The 21,995-nt window shown below is 39.0% G+C and overlaps 1 protein-coding gene across 17 annotated transcripts in view; it reads left to right on the top strand.

The window, feature by feature from the left end:
- MCTP2 (multiple C2 and transmembrane domain containing 2) overlaps window positions 1-21,995 on the top strand; it is a 263,257-nt gene that overhangs the window by 28,723 nt on the left and 212,539 nt on the right. For 3 of the 17 annotated variants that reach the window (XM_082388915.1, XM_082388911.1, XM_082388916.1), the window contains exons 2-3: window positions 8,032-8,125; window positions 13,866-13,962. The exons of 10 other annotated variants lie outside the window; for them this stretch is intronic. In XM_082388915.1, coding sequence (XP_082245041.1) covers window positions 13,934-13,962 — 29 coding nt within the window. In that variant the 5' untranslated portion in view covers window positions 8,032-8,125; window positions 13,866-13,933. Of the gene's footprint in view, window positions 1-340; window positions 441-8,031; window positions 8,126-13,865; window positions 13,963-21,995 lie in introns of all 17 variants that reach the window. 4 more of the 17 variants (XM_082388913.1, XM_082388914.1, XM_082388912.1 and 1 more) reach the window with 3 other exon arrangements.

Genomic DNA, 21,995 nt, shown 5'->3' with positions numbered 1-21,995 from the left:
CCTTTGGCCTGCTATGACCCTGCAGTTAGCTTCCCCATCCTGGCCTGGTCTCTGAGTTGGGAGACATTAAGAGTGTGGTGATTAAGAAAGTGGACTGTGCATTCCCATGTCCTGGGTTCAAATTTTGGCTCTATCACTTACTACCTGCCTGCCCTCGGACAGGGCTCCTCAGCTTTTTTGCACATTCTTTTCTTCTCTATAAAGTGGGTATAATAATGTATTATATGATATCCGATATATATCAGATATTTAAGACAGGAGTTGGTGCGTAAGCCCTCACATGTAAACTATCAATCCACTCAGTTATCCAGACCCAACTCGCCTTTTCATTTTTCTTAAGGATTTGATGATGCACCACCAACAAAAACAACACCCCCAAAAAAAATTTAAGGAAAAGAATTACGGTGAAAAGTTCCAAAGTGTGAAAAGGTGAAGCTGAGGTGATGCTACAACAAACTGTTGGGTTAGGGAGAGAGAAAAACTCTCAGTTTGGCCCTGGGTTGACCAGTTCCCCAAAAGAAAGGCCTGATTCTCATTATCTTTTACATAAAAGCAGTTGTTCAGGAAGCATACAGCTATTTCTGGAACTGAGTAATTTCTTTCTTGGTTCTTCATAGGACCCCTTGGTATTCAGATGCCAGTTACACAGATTTGTAATACGTTTGTGTGTACCCGTGTCTCTCTCTCACCTTGGAGTCTTGGAGGCTGGGTGTTATCTCATTGATTTCATCTCCAGGTCTAGCGCGGAGATGGTAACTCTGCTATGGAATCCCTGCTTCTGATGATGTGATTGCCAACACAGCTGTCTCTACAAGAGCCCTGTGTTTGCTCTTCCCCTGATTTTATCATGGATCACAGACATGCAGCTCTAGTGCAGAAAAAGGCATTGGGTGTTCTGTATAGATACTGAAGGCATAAGAGGCAGATAAAGGGGCTGAGTCTAGGGTGGCTTGTGTATGGGGCCACATGGACTTGAAGGACACAGTGGCTGGGGCCCTAAAGCCATATACTCCATGCTTTTGGTTCATGCCCCTTGATTATGAAATATTTAAACACACATACCCCTGTGTATGCATTTGTTTACCTGTAGATTGCATATATGAAGTTCAAAACTCATGTAATTTATACATTATAATGTGCATTAAGAAGAGGTTGAAAAAGAAGGACGACAGTTCTCAAAGTAGATTGTAGAGATAGTTGCATAACTCGGAAAATTCACTAAATATTATTCATTCAATTACACACTTAAAATGGGTGACTTTTCTGTTATGTAAATTATGCCTTCATAAAGAAGTTTAAAAAAGGAAGGATGAGGTGGAGATGGAATTAGCAGTATATAAACATCTTAAAACGTATTATAAATATAAAAACCCCTTTTATTCTCATCCAATGTATTGAGAACTAAATACTATGGTTATTAAGAGCAATGTGATTAAACAGAATCCTTAACATTTTTAATCACTTAATTGTTTTATTAAAAAGCTCATTTTAGGAGTCTAAGTACCACTCTATTACTTTCGCCTGTGCTTAATTATCAGCATTCTCTTTAGCCCATAGTTTCTTTGCAAGGATCTTTTTCAGTAAAACTTGGTAACATCTTTAAACGTCTTTAGCCAGTTGTGTGGGTGCACGCACATGCGTGCGCACTTACACACACACACACACACGAGTTTCTCAGTTTGCAGCACAGGGATCCTGAGAAGCTGTGGCCTGTGATCTCTGTACTGTGAAATTTCCATTTTCTCCTCAGAGCAGCTCAAAATCGCTTGTGATTGGCTGATATATGGATTAGGTGTGGGGACCACGTTCTCTTCCCTTTCCTGACTTTATTAGCACCTTTCACTAGGGGAATTGCATGTGTATACTTTTTGGTTTGTTTGTATTTTTATTATTATAATTTCTTATCTGTCTCCTCCTTCAGGATGCACACTCCCTGAGTTCAGGGACTTTGTTTTGTTCATTGTGGCGTTGCCAGCACTTTGATCCATTCTTGGCACAAATTCATGGCTCAGTAAATATTGTCAAACGAGTGAATCAACCCGTATATTAAATTTTAGCAATGGTTAATTCTTCTCAATTTAAAAATAAAGATAACTATACGTAGAAGTTCTGTTACTCAATTCCTGCCCACACTGAGATACGTACACTCAACTTTGGAGACCACTGCCTGTGGGTGTGTGTAATGTGAGGAGCAGAAGAGGAGGTGAGAGGTAGGGAGGGAAGCAACACGGGCATGGGGCCAATAAGAAATATCCTGTACTGAGAGATCAGACACCCTCTTCTGGCATCTGGCATTTGGGTCAGACCCACCTTACCAGTATTAACTTATAAAGGGAAGGAGTGAAAGAGCTAAATCAGAAAATGAAATAGGTAAATGCAATTCCTCATTTAGAACAATGTAAGGCATTCTTGAAGTACAGTGCAAAAGGGGCTGCTGGTGGTGGTTGAGGGATTTGTAAGATTGGAAGAGTGACATTGTGACATACAACTCTCCACAGTGGCAGGACTGGCAAGGACCAGGAAGTACTCAGGTGACTTGCATCATTTCGGTTTGTTTTAAAGAACTCCCTTGTAGTGTGGTTAAAATCCAGTTGGTTCAGTTTTTGTTTTTTTTTTTAAATGATTAGTTTTATTGAGGTGTAATATACATAGACTAAAATTTGCCCTTTGGAGGTAAATAGTTGTCTGAGCTTGAGAGAAACAGTCATGCAACCACTACCACAAACATGATATAGACTGTTTCTTATCACCCCTAAAGTTCCCTTGTCCTCTTTTGTAGTTAATCCCCTCCTTTTCCCCAGCCACCACTGATCTTGTTTCTGTCCATATAGGTTTCCCTTTTCCAGAAGGTCATAAAAGATGGTATCATACAGTCTATAGCCTTTTGTGTTTGGCTTCTTTCACTTAACATAATGCTTTTATGTTGATATCTATGTTGTTTTGTATATTAAAAGTTCATTCCTTTTTATTGCTGAGTAGTGTTCCATTGTATGGATGTACCATATCTTTAAAATCCATTCACTAGTTTTTGGAGAGTTGGGTTGTGTTAAGTTTTTGGTAATTCTGAAAACAATTTCCATAAACTCATGTATGGGTCATTGTATGGACATCTGTTTCAATTTCTGTTGAGTGAATACCTGTAAGTGGGATTGTTGGGCCATGTGGTAAGTGTATGTTTAATTGTATAGGAAACTATCAAACTGTTTTCCTAAGTGTTTGTACCAGTTTGCATTCCTATCAGCAACACAGGAAAGCTCCAGTTGCTCAGCATCCTTGCCAGCACTTTGTGTTGTCCATTTTTTGCTTTTGCTTGTTTGTTTGTTTGTTTGTTTGTTTTTGGTTGTTCTAGAAGATAGTTGGTTTAGTTTTGAGTGTAATGGTATGGGCATGGTCTTACGTTCATTTTTCTCTTTTTAATTCTTTAATTTGTTGTTATCACTTCTCTTTTTCTTGAGGAGGTCTTCCACCTTGCTTTTCCCCTTCACTGACTTTGTTTGTATAGACTGTAGGATTAACACCTCATTAAATACTGTCCCAGTTCTATTTCTGCATATTCGTAGTATGCATTACACACTACTTTGCTCCCTGCTGAACTCTTACTGTTAGATCATGAACTTCTTGTGGGCAGGTTTCTTGCCACTCGGATAAGAACCAACAGGCACTCAGGTAACATTCTATGTTGATTGAGTTGTAGGGGATAAGAAAGAGTAGAGTCAGTCTTTTTTTTTTTTAAATTAATTAATTAATTTATTTATTTACTTTTGGCTGTGTTGGATCTTCGTTTCTGTGCGAGGGCTTTCTCTAGTTGCGGCGAGCGGGGGCCACTCTTCATCGCGGTGCGCGGGCCTCTCACTATCGCGGCCTCTCTTGTTGCGGAGCACAGGCTCCAGGCGCGCAGGCTCAGTAGTTGTGGCTCACGGGCCCAGTTGCTTTGCGGCATGTGGGATCTTCCCAGACCAGGGCTCGAACCCGTATCCCCTGTATTGGCAGGCGGATTCTCAACCACTGCGCCACCAGGGAAGCCCCTAGAGTCAGTCTTGAAAAAATTATTTTAAAAAGACTCTAATTTATAATCTTTTGGTATGTAAGGTGTTCTTGGTAGTTTTTTTAGGACTTAAGAGAAGCATATTTGCCAGCTTTTCAGTTCTGAATTGGGGATCAATTGGCAGAACGCTGTTATTGATATTATTGTTTAATCTATTAGTATAAGGACTTTTCAATTGCTTATTAAATTAGTTACATCACTATGTGTTCTTCTTTTAGTTCGTCACTTCTGAAGTGCCCATTGAAATGCCTCCTGTCGAAGCAGTTAGGCTTGTTTGGGCTTGGTTTCAAATTCTGCCAATTTTCAAACTCTCTTCAAATTCAGTTGTAAGCATAATTAATGTTTTAGACAGATAATAATATAGATTTATCCCTACAACTTTGGTTATCTTGGGTCATATCATTTCAGTGATCGTATTATAAAGATTTGGGCTTGGTTTCAAGTTCTACCAATTTTCAAGCTCTCATCAAATTCCATTGGAAGCATAATTAATATCTTAGATAATAATACAGATTTATCCCTATAACTTTGAGTGTCTTGGGTCAAATCTTTTCAGTGACTGCTTTATAAAGACTTACTGAAAACTGATGTCTCAGTATTAATTTTTGGTGTTTCTTATATAAGTACTCTCAAGTGGATATAGCAACTTTGATAAGGATTGAATTTATAAGGCTCACATGTGTATGATCATGCATTGCTATGGACAATATCCTAGTATTTCGTGTTAGTTATTTCTCTAAGCACGTTTTCATATATATAGTTCCAAAGAAAATCTCACCTGAGTGTTTTCCAAAGAGCCCATTGTATTCCCAAGCCCACAGGCAAATTTTTATTATTCCAAGGACTTGAAGGCTCAGCTCTCAATATTCTGAAGAATATTATGTTATTCTCTGTCCTGGACATTTGTATTCCAACTCTGATATTTAACAGTGCTGTTTCAGAGTTTTAAATAAGAGGGGGGGGGGATGCCCAAAACAAATGGTTTCAACAGAGAAGATAGTTCAACTTTAAAGTGTTTCACTCATGCATCCATCTTTCTTACAAATTTTGTTCCAATCACCAGCTTTCTGCTAGCAGGGTAAAACAAGGGAGGGTGGGCAGGGACTGTACTAGTGGTTCCAACTTGTGGGGGTAGTGTGCCTGTTGAGGGCTTTTGAAAATATGTATGATGTTTTTGATTGTCAGAAGGATGAGGGGACATTGCCGGCATTTGAAGGTGAGGTATGGCATTGATAACTGCTATCCTGCAATGTGTAGAACAGTCCCATACAATGAAGAATTGTCCTGCTCCAAATGCTAGTAATATCCCCCGTGCCACTGAGCAGTGCTGAACTAGATGAGCCTGTGTTTCAGTTCCCAGCACTGTGGACCTGAACAAGTTGCATTTTCCTCACCTGTAAAGTTGGAGTAAAAGTGCATATTGTATAAGATCATTGGGAACATTGCTGATGATGGAAGTAAAGCAGTGAACACAGGACCAGATACATAGTAGGAAGCAGCAAGGCATCATTGGCTCGAGTGGCTTTCCAGCCTACTCAGTGTAAAACCCAGGATCCTGGCAGTGACCTACAAGGACTTGGCCTGATCTGACCTACTCCCCTCTGAACTCATCTCCTGCAGTTCTCCTTCCTGCCTCTGCTCCAGTCACACGCTGGCCTCCTGTCTGTTTCTCCATCTCCCTGAGAGATCAGCCTGTCTCTGGACCTTCTGCACTTGTTCTTTCTTCTGTGTGGAAGGCTCTTCCTCTACATGCATCGACTTGGCGCTCCTCCCTCACTTACTTCCTTTCGTTCTCTGCTCACTTTATCTGAAGGAGACTTTCCTGATATAAGATATAAAAAATGGCAGCCTGGCTCTCAGCAGCCACCCCTTCTCTTCAGCTCTTGTTCTTTCCCTTACCGTCACCCAACATACCAAATATTTTTTTGCTCATTGTCTATCTCTTTCAAGTAGAACATTTTTTTTCAAGATTTTCTTGATGTGGACCATTTTTTATAAAGTCTTTATTGAATTTGTTACAGTATTGCTTCTGTTTTATGTTTTGGTTTTTTGGCTGCGAGGCATGTGGGATCTTAGCTCCCCGACCAGGGATCGAACCCACACCCCCTGCATTGGAAGGCGAAGTCTTAACCACTGGACCACCAGGGAAGTCCCTAGAGCATACATTTCATGAAAGCAAGGACTCTGTTTTGTTCACTGATGAATCCCCAATGTAATATCCCCTAGTACATAGATGCCAGTAAATGTTTATTGAATGAATGACTTATTAAAAATAACAAAGGAGAAGAAGTTATGATTGGCTTGTGTACATATGCTGTGTGTGTGAGAGAGTGACTGTGTGTGTGTGTGTGTGTGTGTGTGTGTAATAAAGTTATACTTTCTAGTAAATAGTTTCTAATCCAGATGATGGAATTAATCATTTATGGGAATCTCTCCATCTAAACAATTTTGAGAAACATTGAAAGAGATAACAGACACCAGGTTGTCTAAGAATCGAATTTCTCTACTCTCTACTCATTCAACTCTGTGATACTTCCTTCACTTTTAATTGAGGAAAGCATGTCCTTTTATTTTTATAAGAGACTGCTTTAAGGGTGTAATGATGTGATTATCTTGGAGTATGTGTTTTGAAATTGGTTGCAAAATTTCTAGAGGTCATCAATAATATTATCCATAGCATATTAGAATGATTGAGTTTTCTTATCTGCTTGGAGGAGGTATAATTGTTCTCTGGCTAGATGATATTTGCTGCTTCTGTTGATATAGGCATGGACTTGGGAAATGCTTTTTTAAGGGTTACGTTATTAAAAAAAAAAACACTGGCTTTATGTTTTGGGATTAGGGGAATGATAAACTGTGTGAGATGCTTATTTAAAAGATAGGTATTTGCATGTAAAATTTCCTTCTTGCAGTTGATAGGTCCAAGTATTTCTCTGATAGGTTTTGTGAAAACATAAATTACCTTCTCTTATACCCAGTGTGTATTGTTAAGACTCATGAAATTATTTGTTGGATAATGCTTGATTTTCAAAACTGGGGTCTATAGCTGCATGACAGGTAATAAATATTCTGATAAGGGAATCAAGAAAGTGTGTGTGTGTGTGTGTGTGTGTGTGTGTATGTGTGTGTTGGCAAGTGGTGGGGAGCAATTCAGTCAGCAAGTAAATATTCATTGAGCGCCGTAGCCAGAGAAACATGTACCTTTAGCATGAGTATTACATCGATTTACCTCTAAGTATGATCAAGTCTCTCAACTTGACCTATACCCTTCTTCTTCTTCAGCCCAATTTTTTGAAAATCAGTTAATCTGTTGCCTCCTTTTCTTCCTTTCCCACTTCCTTGTGAACCTTCCCCCTCATGCCACCAATACATGTCATACCAAGATTACCAGTAATCTCTCTTGCACCACATGGATGCTTTTAGGACTGATGTTAACTAGCCTGCAAGCAGCACTTGATGCTCTTAACCACTTCCTCTATAACACATTCTTCCTTTGTCTTCTCTGTTTCGGGTTCTATTTGTTATAAGGTAACACCACACTATTTGTTTTCCTCTCTGGCTATGTCATTTTAGTCTCCTCTGCAAGCTTATCCTGCTCTAACAGATTAAGTGCTGGAGTTGCTTAAGGCTCATCCCATTTTTCCATTTTGTACTCTTCTTGTCAATCTCATACATTGCTATGCTCCCAAATGTCATTGGAACGTCAATCTCCAAAGTCTGTCTCTAGACCTGACCTCTCTCTTAGCTCCACAATCCTGTACCCAGATGACAACTTGGCTTCTCCAGCTGAACTTCTCAAACACAAAGAAGCCAAGACTGAGCTCTGGATTTCCCTTCAAAATCTGGACTTTTGAGTGAATGGCTCTAGTACACTTTAATTGGGCTGACTCAATCCCGACATCTCCTCTTTCTCATCCCCTTTTGAGTCCTGTCAACTCAACATCATTATGGTTTCTCAATACCTGCCCACTTTTCTCTACTAATAGAACAAGAAGACAAAAAAATGAGAAGACAGCTCCAAACAACACAAACAGCTTCAACTGATTGACATATATAGAACCCGGAACTGCAGAACTGACTGTAAGCTGAGCCATAAAGAAAGCCCTCAATTGTAGAGGAATGAAAACATCAGGATTTTCTTTCTGATTTAATCATTAGGAATTAAGCTTAGAAATCAATAACATAAAGATAACTAGACAATCTCATTTTTTAAAGAAATTAAGCACTGTACCTCTAGAAAAACCTATGTATCTTAGAAGAACTTAATATAGAAATGAGGAAGTATTTTGCATTAAATGGTGATGATAATTTGACATAATACTCATGGGATGCAGCTAACTCAGTGCTTAAAGGTAACTTTATAACAAATGCATAAATAAGAGAAGAGTACAGTCTGAAAATCAGTATCTAATTTTCCATACCAAGAATTTAAATGAAGAAAAGAAACTTAAACCCAGAGGGTATAGGAAGAAGGAAAGAGTAAAATTAAGAACAGAAATCAATAAATCAATAAAGGAAAAGTTAGTTTTAGAAAGATTAAAAAACTAATAAACCCCTTGTAAGACTGATCAAGAAAATTAAGAGATAAAACATATTACCAGTAGACTATTACATATTGAATTGGAAACCCTGGTCAGCGCAGGAAGGAAAAATAGTTATTTCAGAAAAGATGAATCAAAATTTTCATCATTTGAAACTAATTTAGTGGCTTACACTGAAAACCGGAATTAATTATAATTTACAGACAAATTATTAGAGTTAATAAATGACCTCAACAAGATGGTTGGAATTAGAATCCATTTATAACAATATAAAACAATATAAAAACAATTGACTTAATTTTCTATATACAGCAGCTCACAATGAAAACATAATAAAAATGTCAATAACTTCAAAGCTATGAGTTACCTAGGAGCTGATTTAGCAAAATATGGGCAAGATGCTTATTATGAAAGTTTAAACAATATAACTGATGATTACTACAGACTGTTTAAAGTTGTATAGATACCACATGATTCAGTGATCTTTTTCCCTGGTATTTACCTAAATGAGTTGAATACTTACGCCTGTGCAAAAACCTCACAAAGATGTTTATAGCCATAATTGCCAAAAATTGGAAGCAACCAAGATATTCTTCAATAGTTGAGTGGATAAACAAACTGTGGTATATGCATACAATGGAATATTATTCAGCAATAAAAATAAATGAGCTGTCTATCAAGCCACAAAAGGCATGGAGGAAAATTAAATGCATAAGTGCAAGAAGCCAGTCTGACAGTATGGTACTGGCACAGAAACGGAAATATAGATCAATGGAACAGGATAGAAAACCCAGAGATAAACCCACGCACATATGGTCACCTTATCTTTGATAAAGGAGGCAAGAATATACAGTGGAGAAAAAATAGCCTCTTCAATAAGTGGTGCTGGAAAAACTGGACAGCTACATGTAAAAGAATGAAATTAGAACACTCCCTGACACCATACACAAAAATAAACTCAAAATGGATTAAAGACCTAAATGTAAGGCCAGACAGTATTAAACTCTTACAGGAAAACATAGGCAGAACACTCTATGACATAAATCACAGGAAGATCCTTTTTGACCCAGCTCCTAGAGAAATGGAAGTAAAAACAAAAATAAACAAATGGGACCTAATGAAACTTAAAAGCTTTTGCACAGCGAAGGAAACCATAAGCAAGATTAAAGACAACCCTCAGAATGGGAGAAAATATTTGCAAATGAAGCAACTGGCAAAGGATTAATCTCCAAAATTTACAAGCAGCTCATGCAGCTCAATATCAAAAAAACAAACAAACCAATCCAAAAAAGGGCAGAAGACCTAAATAGACATTTCTCCAAAGAACATATACAGATTGCCCACAAGCACATGAAAGAATGCTCAACATCATTAATCATTAGAGAAATGCAAATCAAAACTACAGTGAGATATAATCTCACACCGGTTAGAATGGCCATCATCAAAAAATCTACAAACAATAAATGCAGGAGAGGGTGTGGAGAAAAGGGACCCCTCTTGCACTGTTGGTGGGAATGTAAATTGATACAGCCACTATGGAGAACAGTATGGAGTTTCCTTAAAAAATTAAAAATAGAGCTACCATACGACCCAGCAATCCCACTACTGAGCATATACCCTTAGAAAACCATAATTCAAAAAGAGTCATGTACCACAATGTTCATTGCAGCTCTATTTACAATAGCCAGGACCTGGAAGCAACCTAAGGGTCCATCAACAGATGAATGGATAAAGAAGATGTGGCACATATATACAATGGAATATTACTCAGCCATATAAAGAAAGGAAATTGAGTTATTTGTAGTGAGGTGGATGGACCTCACATCTGTCATACAGAGTGAAATAAGTCAGAAAGAGGAAAACAAATACCGTATGCTAACACACATATATATGGAATCTAAGAAAAAAAAATGGTCATGAAGAACCTAGGGGCAAGACGGGAATAAAGATGCAGACCTGCTAGAGAATGGACTTGAGGATATGGGGAGGGAGAAGGGTAAGCTGGGACAAAGAGAGTGGCATGGACATATATACACTACCAAATGTAAAATAAATAGCTAGTGGGAAGCAGCCGCATAGCACAGGGATATCAGCTCGGTGCTTTGTGACCACCTAGAGGGGTGGGATAGGGAAGGTGGGAGGGAGGGAGATATGGGGATATATGTATATGTATAACTGATTCACTTTGTTATAAAGCAGAAACTAACACACCATTGTAAAGCAATTATACTCCAATAAAGATGTTAAAAAAAAAAAAAAGCCACACTAAAAAAAATAAATAAAAGAAGCCAGTCTGAGAAGGCTATGTAAAGTGTATTTCCAACTATATGACATTCTGGAAAAGACAAAACTAGGGACAGTGAAAAGATCAATGATTGCCAGGGTTGGGGAGGAGAGGGGAGGGAAGAATGGGTAGGTGGAACACAGGGGATTTTTAGAACAGTTGAGACAATTCTGTATGATACTGTGTTGGGAGGCACATGACATTATACATTTGTCCAAGCTCATAAAACTGTACAACAGAAAAGTGAATGCTAAGGTAAATTATGGACTTTAGTTAATAATAATGTATCAATGATGGTTTGTCCATTGTAACCACATTAATGCTAGATCTTAACAATTGGGGATACTGTGTATAGGGAGGAAGAGGAGATAGAGGGAACTCTGTACTTTTGCAGTTACTCTGTATACTAAAATTGCTCTAAAGATTAAAGTCTATTCCAAAAAAGATATATAGAAAGTAAACATATACATGGCTAGGAAGAGAATGATATCTTGAAGCTGTTCTTAGATTAATTTGTGAGAAAATTGCCAATCAAAATCTCCACTGCTTTTATTTGGGGGTGGGGATATTAGACAAATGGATTCTAAAATTTACATGGAAGAACAAAGAAGAAAAGAAATTGATCTGAAAGAGTACAGCAAGGTGGGGGGGCTTACCCAAATAGATTTCAAGACTTACTACAAACCTATAGGAATGAATTATTATGAGATATTGGCACAAGTATAGATAAGCAAGTAGAGACCTTATTTATGGAAATTATATACCTGATAGAGATGGACTTGTAGGTCACTGGGAGTTAGGATAGGTCTTTTCAATAAAAGATGCTTTGAAGTTTGATTATCCATATGGATAAAAAATAAAATATCACCCCCACCTTAAACCATAAGCAAACAATTCAGGATAAAGATTGTGAAAAGCAAAACTTTAGAGCTTTTCCAAGAAGTTATATGAGAATGTATGTGTGACCTTGAGGGTTTTAAAACCATACCCCGTAGATATATGCCACACACAAAAACACAACCTCCAAGGAAAAATATTTATAAATTCAGCTCACCAAGTTTTTTTATACGTGTGAATCTTGGTACCGTAATAATAAAGTTTTTTTTTTTTTAAAGGCTAGATATTGGGTGAAAAGTTTTGTAACAAAAAATACTTAGAAAGCATTATTATTAGAATGTTTAAAGTACCATTTCAAATAAATAAGAAAAACTCCAAAGCTATCACTTAAGAGAATAATGGATCCCCTTTCACAATTTCAGATTGGCAAATGTTAAAAAATCTTGCAATACTAGGTGCAGGCAAAGATGTTGCACAGTAGGAAATTATTGGCTGATGTTGGGTGTATTAATTAATATACCTACTTTGAAGGGCAATTTGGCAATACCTCATGAGTCAACTTTAGGATCCATATAACCTACAAACCAACAATTCAACTCTGAGATATGGTGTTTCTCATTGGGACCTTACTGGTAATTTGGGCAGGGTAAGCCTCTCTTCTGGGGTATCATTCATAACCCACTGTGTGTGAATTATGCCCCCTATACCATGGTCATTCAAACATCCAAACATTCTTCAAACATTTCTAATCACTTCTAGTGGGGCAGTCCATGGCTGATTGAAAACTCTGGGAGAAATTGACTTATGCATCAGAAGACACATCTAAGAATCTTCTTTAAAGCTTTGTGTAACTCTGTAGTTGTAAAATATAGTAAGCATCTTAAGTATCCATCTGCAGGGAAATTAAATACAATGTAGCATCTTCTGACAATGGAAATAGGATATGACTGTTAAAATGAGGTTAACAAAGCTACATTTATCATTGTGGATAAAATTCCTGAAGGAGATGTTGATTTAAAAGCATGGCTTGGACTTGCCTGGTGGCACAGTGGTTAAGAATCCGCCTACCAATGCAGGGGACACAGGTTCAAGCCCTGGTTCGGGAAGATCCCACATGCCGCGGAGCAACTAAGCCCGTGTGCCACAACTACTGAGCCTGTGCTCTAGAGCCCGTGAGCCACAACTGCTGAGCCCGTGTGCTGCAGCTACTGAAGCCCGCACACCTAGAGCCTGTGCTCTGCAACAAAGATAAGCCACCACAATGAGAAGCCTGCTCACTGCAACGAAGAGTAGCCCCCGCTCACCGCAACTAGAGAAAGCCCGCTTGCAGCAATGAAGACCCAATGCAGCCAAAAAATAAATAAATAAATTTATAAAAAAAAGTAATAAAAGCATAGCTCAAGGATGTATTATACAGTGTGGAGAATATAGCCAATATTTTGTAGTAACTGTAAATGGAAAGTAACCTTTAAAAATTGTATGAAATATTTTAAAAATTTAAAAAAAGGATAGTGGAAGATTATTGTTTCCCTCAGGTACCTCTGAGTTGACATGATAAAATAATTATGCATTACTGTAAAAAGAAAAATAAGAGCGTCGGGTAATATACCACTTATATAAATCTCGCAATAAATAAAGTTTATAATTATGAAAAATAGTATGGTATTATATATCCCTGAATAACATCTCACAAAATAACTGCATGTGATAAATATAATTTTAGAATAGTGGTTACTTCTGTCAGGGCATGATGGGAAAGTCAGAAAGAAGCACAAAGGAAATGTAATTGCTGTTAAGTTTTTATTATACCAGCACCTGTGTGTTATAAAAGTTTCTATATATATTCATAGGGCGAAATGTTTTTTAGAAAGTAACCAAAGAAAACTAAGTGTAAAAAAATAACAAGAGTGGAAGTAGAAATACATAACCAAGGCTGAGAAAGTTTGAGTGGAGTTATTAGGTCCAGAGATCTAAAAATGATTATGAACTAAGGTATATAAGCAATGTCAGGGTGAAATCAATAAAACAGTAAATAAACAGACCAATCAATGAAATAAACTCTTTAGATCAAGAAAAGTCAGGAAAGATTAGAGAAGACCTCAGGGTAGGAGTTATAATGTTCAAACCCACTTATTTAGTATTTATTTAACGTTTGCAGAGCAGTTTGATGGATATGATCTCACTGGATCCTAACAAAGAATATGGCAATAAAACAAGAGACATCAAATGAGGAGGGACTGGTACTTGACATGGTGGTGAGCTACTTCTTAGCTTATTAAATTGACTTAATTTCTCTAAATGCAATTAAAGTGAAAAAGAGTGCTGAAGAAATTTACGTTTATGAAATCTAAGCGTCAGTGTTCATACTGACTATAGAGAATTCTGTAGCTTCCAGAAATGATGAGTACCTAGTAATCATTGTATCCTTCTCTCCCCTCTCTCTCCCACTTTTCATGGGATAAAGGTAAATCCCCAAATTACAGAATGTTACTTAGGCCATCCATCCCTGCCAGAACTCTAGACAGAGATACTTTGATTAAAGAGAGATGGTAGAAACCCTTGGAAGGACCAAGGCCCGCATGGTCTCTGTGTTCCCTGTTAACACTGAGTTGTCTTTCAGGATGTTCAACACCAGGCTGGCCCAGCTTTTTCTGCCAGAGCACCACCTGCCCCCTCAAGTTGAGTTATTCCTTCTTAGCTGTTGTGTTTCTGGTTCCTCTTGAATGTTTCTGGATGGGCAGACACCACTCACAGTTAAGCCTGGCCCATAGAATACCACTGATTTAATTGACCATTTCTCATCTCATTTCCTTCCTACCCTCCTTGCAGACCCATCTGTTTATTGTTAAGTTGAGCTGCCTGTCTTTTCATGCTTATATTAAAAAAATTTTAATGCTATAATGAAATTTCACTTATTCTTTCTTCTTAGTCTTTTTTATTTTTTTTTTAAGATCTGGTTTGTTTTCTTTCAGTTACTCTTACTAAGGAATGAATCAGAATCATTTAGAATATTTCGTTTCTTCCAAATCTGTCCATTTTGGCAACTTATGTTAAAGCACTGATGTTCTTATTAACATTTCTGTGTCAGGGATTCCTAAGACTGCCCCCAGGTCAGGTGGCTCTCTAGAAGGACTCAGCATTTTGTCATACTCTTAGCTATGATTTCCTGTAGGGAAAGGATACACAGCAAAACCAATGAAGAGAAAAGTGCATAGGAGAGTCTGGAGGAAACCGGACATAAGCTTCCAAGAGTCCTCTTCCAGTGGAGTCACTTAGGACAGGCTTGATTCCTCTAGTGGGGAGGTGTGACAGCACCTGTGAAATGTTGTTTACCAGGGAAGCTCATTAGAGAGATTTTTGAAGTAGATTTGTGCTGGGAACTGGTCACATAGGCCCCCTCTGCCTAGTGTGTATTTCATTTCCAGACTCTTAGAAGGGAAGCGGGTATTTAGCATACGACAAATTGTTTGCATACATGGTTTAGGAACAATGAGCTGCTCTTGTCACTTAGTTTGGTGGGGGAAACCTTCCAACTCCAAGTTCCTTCCAGATGCCAACCAAGGAATAACCTTGCAAACAGGCCTTTTAAAAGCTAGCTACTTATGCTTTTCTGTGCAATTTCTTTATTCTTTTGGAATGGAATGTTAACTCAGGGCTCATTTAAAAATCATGTATACCTTTTCTTAAACTCATTCTGGTCATTTCAGGGCAAGATAGTAACTGTGGATATGCTGTCAGAGATGGAATTAAAGTGAAAGTACATGTATCTGATGCTTCAGAAACCCTAGCCCCTTCCTCTCCTTTCCTCTAATCCTCTCCAAGCACAGCCTATGAATTAGGAGTGATTGATAAAGAGGTAAGAAATTCTGAGTTGTTTGTTTGTTTTTTTTTTTTTCTGTAGATGAGATTTTTTTTAAGAGACCAGTAGTGTGGCCAGGTATGGCATTAACCAGAGGAGACAGAACCTACTTCTCTATTAATGCATTTTGTTTCTTTCCAAGAACATATGTAGTGGGACTGAAAAATGCATCTAGTCCTTTTGGTTGATCCTAATTTTGGAGGGATTTCTGTCTCCATGATATATATTTTTAATAGATGTCTGGTATATGGAATGATCTCCCTTCCCTCAATTGGTTCACAAATTTAGTAACAAGTTGGATGATAGATTGGGAGGCTGTATTTTAGAAGCAAAAAACCAAATTGACTGTAAAAGCAGAGAATTGTCTGTCCTTTATATGGAACTGATCTTGAGAGACCTTTCCCTAATGATAGTCTCCTTTAGATAAGGGTGGGGGGGATTATTTCTGCTACAAGCACAATTAAATATACCCAGGTGTACAGACTCTTACCCTGTTCTATCAGAATACTGAGTAATCCTTTTTAGAATTTTATTTGCCTTTGTCTTTTCCCATAAGATAAGCTTACACCATCAGATTTTCACTTTTATTGAATTTAGTTTAGATATTTTCCCCCCCTATTTTAACAGAATGTGGTAGGAAATTTTCTTTCTACTGGTAAGAAAAAAGATATTGTGGTTAACTAAAAAGATGTCTCAGTAATGACACATTCTGACTCATAATAACTACATGCTGCTTCATCATTGGAATTGATATTTAGATTGTGAAAACAAACCCTTTTCATCACATTTACACTAAAGGAGAACATTGAGAAGCACAATTTGAGTTAATACTACTGAATAGCTCTGATACACGTAATGATAACTTATGCTGTTGTCATTCTCAGAACCTCTTTCCTTTCTTGAGTTTCTCATTCAGATAGGGGTTGTGGTCCAGGTTCAATCAGAAACTTTTGAGCTGAAATTTAAAAGGTTTGTTCTTTTTCCATTTGGCCAGTTGCTAGCAGCCAGCTGGGGAGGGAGGATGTCTGGGTTAAAACCATAATAAATGAAGCTTCCATTAGGCTCCTTGGCTTGGGGCTGTTTCCTGTAAAGACCTTGTCCTGCCTTTAGTAGTTTGAAGAAACAGAATACTTATTTTCGTTCAATAAATGAAAGCTGAAATTTATCAGGTAGGGTAGCATAGGTGTGTTGTTTTACGAAGAGATTCTGCTTCTAGTGCTGATGGTTTGCAGAGTGTGGGTTATATTTTAACGTGTGGCCCTTTGGGTGTTTATGACAATAACCTATGAACTTTTGTCATTGTAGAAAATGGAACAGATATGTTTGTTTGTTTTTAAGTATCCTTTGAGATGAAGAAAACTCAGTACATTTTAATACTTAGATAGTTGGATTTACCTCACTGTCATTTTCTTCAAACCTTAGATTTGTAAGTTTCCTTTATTCTGAAGAATGCATTGTGAATTGGAGGGATGACGTTTTCAAGCATCAAAGAGACCACAGTCTAACAGTGTATTAGCTTTATGTATACCCTTAAGATTACTTTTTTCTTCCTGGGCACATATCTTTTGTGTTGATATGTTTGCAATTTTGTACACCTGGCATTGCACACTTGGGGAAATTGGTTAAAATGCTTTTGCAAAACTTATTAAAAGAATTCTGGGGCTTCCCTGGTGGCGCAGTGGTTGAGAATCTGCCTGCCAATGCAGGGGACACAGGTTCGAGCCCTGGTCTGGGAAGATCCCACATGCCGCGGAGCAACTAGGCCCGTGAGCCACAATTGCTGAGCCTGCGCGTCTGGAGCCTGTGCTCCGCAACAAGAGAGGCTGTGAGAGTGAGAGGCCTGCGCACCGCGATGAAGAGTGGCCCCCACTTGCCGCAACTAGAGAAAGCCCTCGCACAGAAACGAAGACCCAACACAGCCATAAATAAATAAATAAATAAAAATTAATAATAATAATAATAAATTAAAAAAAAAAAAAAGAATTCTGGTTCCAGGTAAAATTGAATAAAACCACTCCAACCTTTTTTCCCCCAATGAATACAAACATGAAACTGGATAAAATGCCAGTTGAAGCTAGTTGAGTTCTCTGAAAAGTAAATATCAGCATGTAGACTAAGGAAGAATACTAGAATGAAATACCACTGAAATAGAGATGGGCTTACAATTTTTTTCTCTGCTAATCCCACAGCTTGAATTCAATGCAGTCCAAAATCCTGAAGTCAGTATTGGAACACAGACAGAAATCCAGGAGACCCTTCTAGTTTTGGCTCAAGGAGTAGAAAAGGGAAGCCCTAAAGCTCTGAGAGAAGGGAGAAATCTCCCATCTTTTTTGTCTCCTTTTTCTTGGTTTTGTTATGCCCCAGCCCCCTGGCAATCTTGTGGCAGAGTCAGTAGCAGCAGAAACAGCTGGCAGTGGGAAACTGCAGGAGCCAATGAGTGAAGGGAACATTCTGTCTATCTGGTAAAGCTATAGTTATGAAAGGCAGGGCTAAACCATTGCTTGTTCCCCGCCACCCCCCTCGATCCTCCTGCTACTCTGGTGCAGTCATAGAAGTGGGTTGTTGCTGATTGGAGGAGTGACAAGGGATGTTCCAGGGTACCAGAAAGTATCAGTGGAGACAGGTGAGAAGGAGGGGCTTGGGAAATGATCCCACGAATCTGTGAACTCCTAGACTCACTACAATCTGCACATGCTTGGATCTCATCCTTATTAGCATACCAAGGGCTTTGAGGATGGAATTAATGAATAGAACCGGAGTCCCAGACTGATCTCTACATGGTGCACACCCAGTGTAAATCTGAATGGCCCTGCATAGCTTTTGTAAATGGAACTGATATTGGAACTACAGCCCATAGAGGTGGGTTGGAATTAATGGCCAGAAGCTAACCAAATCAAGTCCCTGATAAAAAAATATCAACATTCACCATAGATTTAAACAAGGCACGTTCCATATGGGTGTATGAAGTACTACAAAAATCTCAGATCACATGGGAAAAGACAACAGATAACAATGAAAAGATGACTTTAAAACAACTATTGTAAAAGTGCTCAAATGAATAATCTTAAATACTGAAATAAAAGTTAGAATAGGAAGTAATCAGTAAAGAAATAGGAAATATGAAGTAAACCAAATGGAAATTTTAGAATTAAAAAATACAATAGCCTCTCTACCCTGCACCCCCCACACCAAAAAGGAAAAAAAACCCTCGCTGTATGGAATCAGTAACAGAATGGAGGTGACAGAGGAAAGGATCAGCAAACTTGAAAATAAGTCAATAGAAATTATCCATTGTTAATAAAGGAGAGGAACAATATCGAAGAGACCCTGGAACTGTTGGAGAATAACAAAAAGGCATAATGTTTGTATGATTGAAGGCTCAGAAGAAAAGAAGAGTGTGTTGCTAAAAAATATTCCAAGAAATAATAGCTGAAAACTTTCCAAGTTTGGCAAAAGAGATTAACCTATAAATTCCAGAAGCTAAGCAAATCCCAGACAAGATCAATCCAAGGAAATATACACTCAGGAAATGGTAAATATAACAAAATCTTCTCTTCTTGAATTATTAAAAAAGTGGTTCATCATTTAAATCAAAGTAGAACATTGTCTGATGGGAATTTTCAATGTATCTAGGTGTAATATGTAAGAACTTTATAAAAGGGAGATGACGAGGAAACCTATATGGTGGTATGGAAGGCAGAATAATCTCCCCCCGTCCCCGCTCCCCCCAATATCTACACTCTAATCCCCAAGTCCTGTGAATGAATATGTTACAGTAAATGGCAAAAAGAATGATGTGGGGGGAGGCCTTCAAGATGGAGGAGGAGTAAGACGTGGAGATCACCTTCCTCCCTACAAATACATCAGGAGTACATCTACATGTGGAACAACCCCTACAGAACACCTACTGAACGCTGGCAGAAGGCCTCAGATTTCCCAAAAGGCAAGAAACTCCCCACGTACCTGGGTAGGGCAAAAGAAAAAAGAAAAAACAGAAACAAAAGAATAGGGATGGGACCTGCACCTCTAGGAGGGAGCTGTGAAGGAGGAAAAGTTTCCACATACTAGGAAGCTGCTTCACTGGCAGAGACGGGGTGGACAGGGAAGAAGCATCAGAGCCACGGAGGAGAGCACAGCAACAGGGGTGCGGAGGGCAAAGTGGAGAGATTCCCACACAGAGGATTGGTGCGGACCAGCACTCACAAGCCCAAGAGGCTTGTCTGCTCACCCGCAGGGGCGGGTCAGGGCTGGAAGCTGAGGCTCGGGCTTCGGAGGTCAGACCCCAGGGAGAGGACTGGGGTTGGCTTGGTGAACACAGCCTGAACGGGGCTAGTGCACCACAGCTAGCCAGGAGGGAGTCTGGGAAAAAGTCTGCATCTGCCTAAGAGGCAAGAGACCATTGTTTCGGGGTGCGTGAGGAGAGGCAATTCAGAGCACCGCCTAAACGGGCGCCAGAGACAGGTGCGAGCTGAGGCTATCAGCGAGGACACGAGAGACAGGCATGAAACACTAAGGCTGCTACTGCAGCCACCAAGAAGCCTGTGTGCAAGCACAGGTCACTATCCACACCTCACCTACCGGGAACCTGTGCAGCCCGCTACTGCCAGGGTCCCATGATCCAGGGACAACTTCCCCAGGAGAGCACACAGTGCGCCTCAGGCTGTTGCAATGTCATGCTGGCCTCTGCTGCCACAGGCTCGCCCTGCATTCTATACCCCTCCCTCTGACCGGCCTGAGTGAGCCAGAGCCCCCTAATCAGCTGCTACTTTAACCATGTCCTGTCTGGACTGGAACAGACGCCCTCAAGCGACCTACACACAGAGGCAGGGCCAAATCCAAAGTTGAACCCCAGGAGCTGTGTGAACAAATAAGAGAAAGGGAAATCTCTCCCAGCAGCCTCAGGTGCAGTGGATTAAATCTCCACAATCAACTTGATGTACGCTGCATCTGTGGAATACCTGAATAGACAACGAATCATCCCAAAATTCAGGCAGTGGACTTTAGGAGCAACTGTAGACTTGGGGTTTGCTTTCTGCATCTAATTTATTGTTTCTGGTTTTATGTTTATCTTAGTTTAGTATATAGAGCTTATTATCATTGGTAGATTTGGTTGCTCTCTTCCTTTTTTTAATGTATATAAATACGTATATTTTTTCCTTTTTTTCTTTTTGTGAGTGTGTATGTGTATGCTTCTTTGTGTGATTTTGTCTGTATAACTTTGCTTTTACCATTTGCCCTAGGGTTCTGTCTGTCTGGTTCTGTTTGTTGTTTTTTTTTTTTTTTGTATAGTTTTTAGCACTTGTTATCATTGGTGGATTTGTTTATTGGTTTGGTTGCAATCTTTCTTTCTTTTTTTTTTAATTTAAAAATTTTTAATAATATATTTTTTTATTTTAATAACTTTATTTTATTTATTTTCTTTCTTTCTCTCTTTTTTCTCCCATATCTTCTGAGCCGTGTGGCTGACACTTGGTGCTCTGGCCAAGTGTCAGGCCTGAGCCTCTTAGGTGGGAGAGCTGAGTTCAGGACATTGGTCCACCAGAGACCTTCCGGCCCCATGTAATACCAAATGGTGAAAGCTCTCCCAGAGATCTCCATCTCAAAGCTAAGACCCAGTTCCACTCAACGACCAGCAAGCGACAGTGCTGGACACCCTATGCCAAACAGCGAGCAAAACAGGAAAAAAACCCCACACATTAGCAGAGGCTGCCTAAAATCATAATAAGGTCACAGACACCCCAAAACACACCACCGGACGTGGTCCTGCCCACCAGAAAGACAAGATCCAGCCTCATCCACCAGAATACAGGCACTAGTCCCTTCCACCAGGAAGCCTACACAACCACTGAACCAACCTTAGCCCCTGGGGGCAGACACCAAAAACAATGTGAACTACGAACCTGCAGCCTGCAAATAGGAGACCCCAAACACAGTAAAATAAGCAAAATGAGAAGACAGAGAAACACACAGCAGATGAAGGAGCAAGGTAAAAACCCACCAGACCAAACAACTGAACAGGATATAGGCAATCTACCTGAAAAAGAATTCAGAGTAATGATAGTAAAGATGATCCAAAATCTTGGAAGTAGAATGGAGAAAATACAAAAAACGTTTAACAAGGACCTAGAAGAACTAAAGAGCAAACAAAGAATAATGAACAACATAATAAATGAAATTAAAAATTCTCTAGAAGGAATCAATAGCAGAATAACTGAGGCAGCGGAATGGATAAGTGACCTGGAAGATAAAACAGTGGAAATAACTACCACAGAGAAGAAAAAAGAAAAAAGAATGATAAGAATTGAGGACAGTCTCAGAGACTCTGGGACAACATTAAATGCACCATAATTCAAATTTTAGGGGTCCCAGAAGAAGTAGAGAAAAAGAAAGGGACTGAGAAAATATTTGAAGAGATTATAGTGGAAAACT

The sequence above is a fragment of the Balaenoptera borealis genome (genome assembly GCF_965194805.1).
Source record: "Balaenoptera borealis genome assembly, chromosome: 3".
Taxonomy (NCBI): domain Eukaryota; kingdom Metazoa; phylum Chordata; class Mammalia; order Artiodactyla; family Balaenopteridae; genus Balaenoptera; species Balaenoptera borealis.
This window is presented reverse-complemented; position numbering and strand designations above follow the sequence as displayed.